The following is an 8,004-nucleotide window of genomic DNA, read 5'->3' on the forward strand; positions in this document are numbered from 1 at the left end:
GCCAATTTTATCAAGAAGATATAACATATATGTAACCAAAAAAAAAAAAAACAGCGCCCCAAATTATATGAAGCAAAAACTGAAGGAATTGAAGGAAGAAATGGACAGTTCTGCCCTAACAGTTAGACTTCAATATACTACTTTAAATGGACAGACTATCTATACAGAAGCTCGACAGGGAAATAGAGCACCTGAACAACACTATAAACCATCTACACCTAAAAGACAGACATAGACCACTGTACCCAACAATAGTAGAATACATATCCTTCTTAAGTACACATGGAATATTTTCTAGGATACAGCATAAGTTAGACCACAAACTAAGTCTTGATAAATTTTAAAAGATTGAAGTCATACCATTCATCTTCTCACACCACAAAGGAATAAAGATAGAAATCAGTAACAGAAGGAAAATTGAAAAAAATCACAAGTAGTGGAAATTAAACAACACTCTTAAATAAACGGTGGGTCAAGGAAGAAATCACAAATCAAATGAAAACATAACATAATTAAATTTATGGGATGCTGTGAGGGCAGTGCTCAGAAAGAAATGTATAGTTGTAAATGCCTACATTTAAAATGAGGAAAGATCTCAAATCAATAACCTAACTTTATACCATGGAGAAGTAGGAAAAAAAGAGCTAACTACCTACAAAGCTAGCAGAAGAAAGGAAATAATAATGATTAGAATAGAGATTAATGATATACAGAGTAGAAAACAATAGAGAATCAATAAAACCAAAAAGTTGGTTCTTTGGAAATATCAACAAAATGGGCAAACCTATAGATAGACTGACAAAAAAAAGAGAAGACATAACTAAAATCAGAAATGAAAGTGGGACACTACTACCAACCTTAGAGAAATAAAAAAGGATTATAAGAGAATACCATGAATACACCAACAAATGAGATAATCTAAATGAAATGGACAATTGCCTAGCAATATGCAAATTAAGCCAACTGAAGGTGGACTAGAAATCTTTAATTTTTATTTAAATTCTAGTTACTTAACATTACAGTGCAATATTGGTTTCAGGAGTAGAATTCAGTGATTCATCACTTACATACAACATCCAGTGCTCATCACAATAAGTGCCCTCCTTAATACCCATCACCCATCTAGCCCATCCCCTAACTACCTCCCTCCATCAACCCTCAGTTTGTTCTCTATTGTTAAGAGTTTCTTATGGTGGGGCGCCTGGGTGGCTCAGTCATTAAGCGTCTGCCTTTGGCTCAGGTCATGATCCCAGGGTCCTGGGATTGAGCCCCGCATCAGGCTCCCTGCTCAGCGGGAAGCCTGCTTCTCCCTCTCCCATTCCCCCTGCTTTTGTTCCCTCTCTTGCTGTATCTCCCTCTGTCAAATAAATAAATAAAATCTTAAAAAAAAAAAAAAGAGTTTCTTATGGTTTGTTTCCCTCTCTTTTTCCCCCCTTCCATACGTTCATCTGTTTTGTTTCTTAAATTCCACATATGAGTGAAATCATATGGTATTTGTCTTTCTCTGACTGATTTATTTTGCTAGAATAGAAATCTCAATAGACCTATAACAAATAAAAGGACTGGAGTGCCTGGGTGGCACTGACTCTTGGGTTTCAGCTCAGGTCATGATCTCAGCATTGTGAGACTGAGCCCCGCATGGCTCCACACTCAAGGTGGAGTCTGCTTGGGATTTTCTCTCTCCTTCTCCCTCTCCCCCTCCCCCCAGTTGCATGCACTCTCTAAATACATAAATAAACAAAATATATATTTTTTAAAGTAAAAAGACTGAATCAATAATTAAAAACCTCCCAACAAATAACGATGAGAACCAGATGGCTTCACTGGTGAATTCTACCAAAAATTTAAAGAATTACCACCAACTATTCTCAAATTCTTCCAAAAAATAGAAGAGGAGGGAACATTTTGTAAGTCATTCTATGAGAGCAGATACCAAAACCAGATAAAGACATTATAAGAAAACTATAGACCAATATCCTTTATGAAGACAGATGCAAAAATCCTGAACAAAATACCAGCAAACCAAATCTGGCATATAAAAACCATTATACACCATGACCAAGTGGTATTTATCCTAAGGATGTAAGGCTGGTTCAATATATGAAAATCAATGTAATACATCACATTAATCAAACAAAGGAAAAATACAGAAGCATCTCAATTAATGCAGAAAAGACATTTGACAAAATCCAACATCCTGTCATGATAAGAACTCTCAGAAAAGCAAAAATAGAAAATTCCTCAACTGGATAAAAGGTATTTATGAAAACTCCATGTTTAATAGCAAATTTAGTGGTGGAAGACTGAAACTGTACCTGTAAGATCAAGAACAAGAAAAGGATGCACACTTTAGCCACTGCTGCTCAACACTCAACTAGAAGTTCTAGCCAGAGATACTAGACAAGAAAAAGAAATAAAATACATTCAAATTCCAAAGGAAACAGTAACATCATCTCTATTTGTAGAAGACATGATCCTATACAGAAAATCCCAAAAAATTCGTAAGAAAGCCACTAGAGCTTATAATAAACAAAATCAACAATGTTGTAGGGTATAAGATCAACTTACAGAATCAATTGTGTTAAACTGTGTTTGTATACATCAGCAATAAATAATCCAAAAAAGAAATTAAGAAAGCAATTCCTTTTACAGTAGAATCTAAGACACTAAAATACCTAGGAATAAATTTAACCAAAGATTTGTACACTGAAAACTACAAAATACTGCTGAAAGAAATTAAAGAAGACCTAAACAAATAGAAAGACATCCCCTGTTGATCAGAAGACTTACTACTGTTAAGACAACAATACTACCCAAAGCAATCTACAAATTCAAGGCAATCCCTATCAGAATTTCAACAGCTTTTTTTTTGTAGAAATAGAAAAGTCAACCCTCAAATTCATATGGAATTGCAAGGGTTCCAAATATGCAAAACAAAACTGAAAAAGAATCAACTAACCTAAATATGAAAGTTAAGAGCATAAAATTTCCACAAAGAAAACACAGGGGTAAATCTTTATGACCTTGGATTTCATATCAAAAGCATTAACAACAAAAGAAAAACTAAGGGCGCCTGGGTGGCTCAGTTGGTTAAGCCTCCAACTCTTGGTTTTGGCTCAGGTCATGATCTCAGGGTTGTGAGATCAAGCCCTGCATCAGGCTCCATACTCAGCTGGGGGCCTGCTTGAGATTCTCCCTCTCTCTCTCCTCCTCCCTCCCCACTCTCTCTCCCCCTCCCTCCCCACTCCCTCTCCCCCTCCCTCCCCACTCTCTCTCCCTCGCATGCACTCTCTCTAAAATAATCTTTAAAAAAGGAAAGAAAAACTAAATTGGGCTTCAACAAAATAAAAAACTTCTGTGCATCAAAGGTGATTATCAGGAATGTGCAAAGACAATCCACAGAATGGGAGAAAATATTTGCAGATCCGATATCTGATCAGAGTTTAACATCCAGAATATATAGCAAGTCTCTACAACTCAACAACAAAAAGAGGAATAGTGCAATTAAAAAATAAGCAAAGGACTCATATAGATACTTCTCAAAAGATACACAAATGGCCAAAAAGGACATGAAATCAGTATCACTAGTCATTAGAGAAATGTAAATCAAAACCACTATGAGATACCATTTCATACCTACTGGGGTATAATAATATTTTAAGAAAGGAAAGTAAGTGTTGGTGAGGATGTGGAGAAACTGGAACCCTCAAATATGGCTGTGGAAAAAAGTTTGGCAGTTCCAAAAAAAAAATAAAAAATATAATTACCATATATCCAGTATCCTCACTTCTGGGTATATAGCCAAAGGAAATGAAATCACAATCTTGAAGAGAGAGCTGTCTCCATGTTCATCAGACCATTATTCACAATGAGTAAGACATGGAAATAACCTAAGTGTCCATCTATGGGTGACTGCATGAAGACAATTTGGTATGTACATAGAATGGAGTATTCAGCCATAAAAAGAAGGAAATCCTGCTTTTTGTGACAACATGGATGGACCTTGAGGGAATTATGCTAAGTGAAATAAGTCAGAGACAAATACTGTATGTCCTCACTTATATGTGGAATCTAAAAAAATCAAACTCATAGAAATAGAGAGTAGAATGGCGCTTGCCAGGGCCTGGGGGTGGTGACGGAAATGGAGATATGTTGGCCAAAGGGTACAGAGTACAAACTTTCAGCTATGAATGAATAGGTTCTGGGGATATATTATGATGACAATAATTAACAATACTGTATTGTATACTTGAAATCTGTTACGAGAGTAGTTCTTCAATATCATCACCACACATACACACACACTTAGTGAGGAAAGACTTGGACAAGGTAAGGATGTCCACTCTCATTAGTTCCATTCAACATTATGAGGGCAATCAAGGCAAGAAAAAGAATGAAATAACATACGAATTGGAAAGGAAGAAGTAAAAATGTTCCTTATTTGCAGATCACAGGATTTGTGTTCAGAGAAAATTTGGTGCAATCTACAAAAGAACTGCTAGAGCTAATGAGTGAACTGAGCAAGAGTACATGAAACAAAACGGGATCAGTATATAAAAATCAATTACAGCAAAATTAAAATTATATACTTAAAAATACAATACCAATTATAATAGCATAAAACATGAAATATTTAAAATTTAACAAAATACATGCAAAACTTCTACACTAAAACATTACACAAATCTGCAAAACATTTTTGAGAGAAATTAAAGAAAACCTAAATAAATGGAGAGATATATGTTCATGGATTGGAAGAATCAATATTGTTAAGATAGCCATTATCCTTATGTTGAACTATAGATTCGGTGCAGTACCAATGAAAATCCCAGTAGGTTTTTTTTCCTTGTAGAAATCAACTAACTGATTTAAAATATATATGGAAAAGAACCCAGAATAGCCATATCAATTTTGACATAAGAAATAACAATAACAAAGTTGGAGGACTTACACTACCTGACTTGAAGACTACAGTAAAAGTTATAGCAGTGAAGACAGTATGCTGTTTATTGGCATAAACAGACATACAGTTTACGGGAACAGAAGAGAGAATCCAGAAAAAAAGACTAATATATAGGTAGTTGGCTGATGTCCTATATTGGCACCATTGTAATTCAATGGCGAAGATGCCGGAATACTGGATGTATTAGTTCTCTATTACTGCAGAACAATTATTCCACAATTTAGTGGCTTAAATCAACATTTATCTTACAGTTTCTGTGAGTCAGGAATTTGAGAGTGGCTTACCTGGGTGGTTCTGGCTCAGGAGCTCTCATGAGGTGGCAGTCAAGGCATCAGTGAGGGCTGCAGTCATATGAAGGTTCAGCTAGTGCTGCCGGATTTGCTTTCAAGATAGCTGACTCATTTAGTATTCAGAGAACGCCCCAGTTCCTTGCCAGCCATTGGCAGAAGGCCTCAGTTCTTTACCATGTGGACCTCTCCATAAGGTTGGTTCATTGTCCTCAACATGCGGCATCTGGCTTCCCACACGGTGAGTAATCCAAGGAGAGAGAGCAAGGGGGAAGCCAAAATGCCTTTCATGCCTTAATTTTGGGTCACACACCATCATTTCTATCACATTCTGTTCATTAAAATCAAGTCATTAAGGGCACCTGGGTGGCTCAGTTGGTTAAGCGACTGCCTTCGGCTCAGGTCATGATCGAGTCCCGCATCGGGCTCCCTGCTCGGCAGGGAGTCTGCTTCTCCCTCTGACCCTCCCCCCTCTCATGTGCTCTCTCTCATTCTCTCTCTCTCAAATAAATAAATAAAATCTTTAAAAAAAAAAAAAATCAAGTCATTAAGTACAGCCCACACCTAAGAAGAATTAGGTTCTATCTTTTGAAGACAGGAGTATCAAAGAATTTGTGAGCATATTATAAAATGCCCACACTAGATATCCATTTGGAACAAAATTAACCTCAGGCCCCACCTCACACCATACACAAAAAATTAATTCAAAATGGACCAGAGAGGGGCACCTGGTTGGCTCAGTCGGTAGAGCATGTTAATCTTGGTCTAAGGGTCTTGAGTTTGAGTTCCACCTTGGGCACAGAGGTTACTTAAAAAAAAAAAAAAAAGGATCAGAAAAGTAAATAAAGGGCAAAACTATAAAATTTCTAGAAGGAAACATAGGAGACAATCTTTGTGACCTTTGCGTGCCAAAAGCACTTACTGTTAAAGATAATTCAATGTTGTACATATAGAATATGGATAAATGTCAAAAACAATGTTAAGTGGAAAAAACAAAGTAGCATAATGATACATGCAAAATTAAAGGATACTAAATAATAATATACCTAATATGGATACCTATATATATAAAGATAATAATTGCATGCATGGGAAGAAAACACACAACTTCAACATTATGTTCACCCCTGGAAAGGAAGAGAAAGAAGGGAATGGCATCCAGGTGGCATACACAAAGGAACTTCAATTGTATCACTAATGCATTGTTATTTTTATTTTGTTTATTTATTTTTAAAGATTTTATTTTTGAGAGAGAGCGTGTGTGCATGAGAGAGAGTGCACATTAGTGGGGGGGAGGGGCAGAGGGAGAGGGAGAAGTGGACTCCCTGCTGAGCAGGAAGCCCCATGTGGGACTGACCCCAGGATCCTGAAATCATGACCTGAGCCGAAGGCAGATGCTTAACCGACTGAGCCACTTAGGCGCCCTGTATTGTTATTTTTAAAGATTTGAAACATGGCAAAATATAAATATTTGGTATATGTAGGTGACAGATAATATAATATTCATTATATTATCCTCTGTATATTTCTGAGGTTTGAAATACTTCATACTAAAAAACATTTTTAAAGGATCCAGTGGATTTGGCAATGGGAGGTTATTGGTGAACCTGACTAGAAAAATCCCTATTTTTATTATTTATATTATTATTTATATTGGGGTCAGCAAACTATGGCCTGCAAGCAGGCCACCAGTTTCTATAAATAAAGTTTCACTGGAACAGAGGCACCCCCTTAGATGATGTACAGTCTGTGGCTGCTTGCCTACCACAGCAGCAGAGCTGAGTAGTGACAGAGACCATATGGCCTCTACGCCTAAAATATTAATTACCTGGCTCTGATTTATATCATCTACAGTGCTTGGCTTAATGTCTTAAACATGGTAAGCTCTTAAGAAATGTGCTCGTGCTCCCAAACAGCGCACGTTGTTTACTTTGTTCAGTAAGTATTAGTTGAGCTCCTACTAACTGCCAGATAATGCTGTAGGCCCCGATTATAGTCAACAAGACAGAACTGGTCCCTACACTCTAATTTCTTTGTTCCGAGATTCAGGTTGCCTTGAAGTATAATATAGTACTTAATTGTGCTACTTCCCAGTAGAGGGCAGCCTGAAGCTTTTCCTTAATGGCACCGTCATAGCTGTTAACCCTGCAATCTATACCACCTGTGAACTGTCGTGAAGGACAAAATACCAGACTACCTAAGGTCTTATTCTCTCAAGACTGTCATTGACAAAATTATAAAATGGGTCAAGTTTGTCTTTGGAACTCCTGGCCTCCTGTTTCTTCACCTTTTCTTACAGGCAGGCACCACTTGCAAGTGAAAAAGGTGGCAGAACCAATCAAGTACATCTCACACCAATAGATCAGTCAGATTCCTGGGGAGGGAGAGAAGATTCCTGGGGAGGGAGGGATCAACCTGGTAAGCACAAACTGCAGACCAGAAGCTAGCCTGGACGCAGAAACATGTGGGTGCCTGCTTGCACATACAGACACCAACATGAACGTGTACCCACATTAAAAGAAGAAACACATACCTCCTATTCATTAATTCACTAGTTCTTGTGCACCCACTGCCTTCTTTGTGCCGCACAAGAAATAGCAATGAGCACTGCAGACACAGGACCAGCTCGCAATACAGTTTAACAGGGAAGTCAGACAGTACACACATAGAAATGCACGGAAAGTACAGAAGTAGGAAAGAAAAAGACTGTTTCAGTTACTAACAGCGTAAGAAACCAATAAAATGTGTAGTGGT

At 37.4% G+C, this 8,004-nt stretch overlaps 1 protein-coding gene across 1 annotated transcript in view; it reads right to left on the minus strand.

Annotated features, from left to right (window-relative positions):
* Nucleotides 1-5,687, minus strand: part of LOC123844745 (nuclear envelope pore membrane protein POM 121C-like) — a 45,744-nt gene extending 40,057 nt beyond the window's left edge. Inside the window, exon 1 of the mRNA XM_054507645.2 lies at nt 5,248-5,687. Within this exon, the coding sequence (XP_054363620.2) occupies nt 5,248-5,276 (29 nt within the window). The 5' untranslated portion in view covers nt 5,277-5,687. The remainder of the gene's footprint in view (nt 1-5,247) is intronic.
* Nucleotides 5,688-8,004: the final 2,317 nt, after the last annotated feature.

Source organism: Mirounga angustirostris, unplaced genomic scaffold (genome assembly GCF_029215605.1).
Source record: "Mirounga angustirostris isolate CCGP_5_RB_7025 unplaced genomic scaffold, mMirAng1.0.hap1 SCAF_5, whole genome shotgun sequence".
Lineage (NCBI taxonomy): Eukaryota > Metazoa > Chordata > Mammalia > Carnivora > Phocidae > Mirounga > Mirounga angustirostris.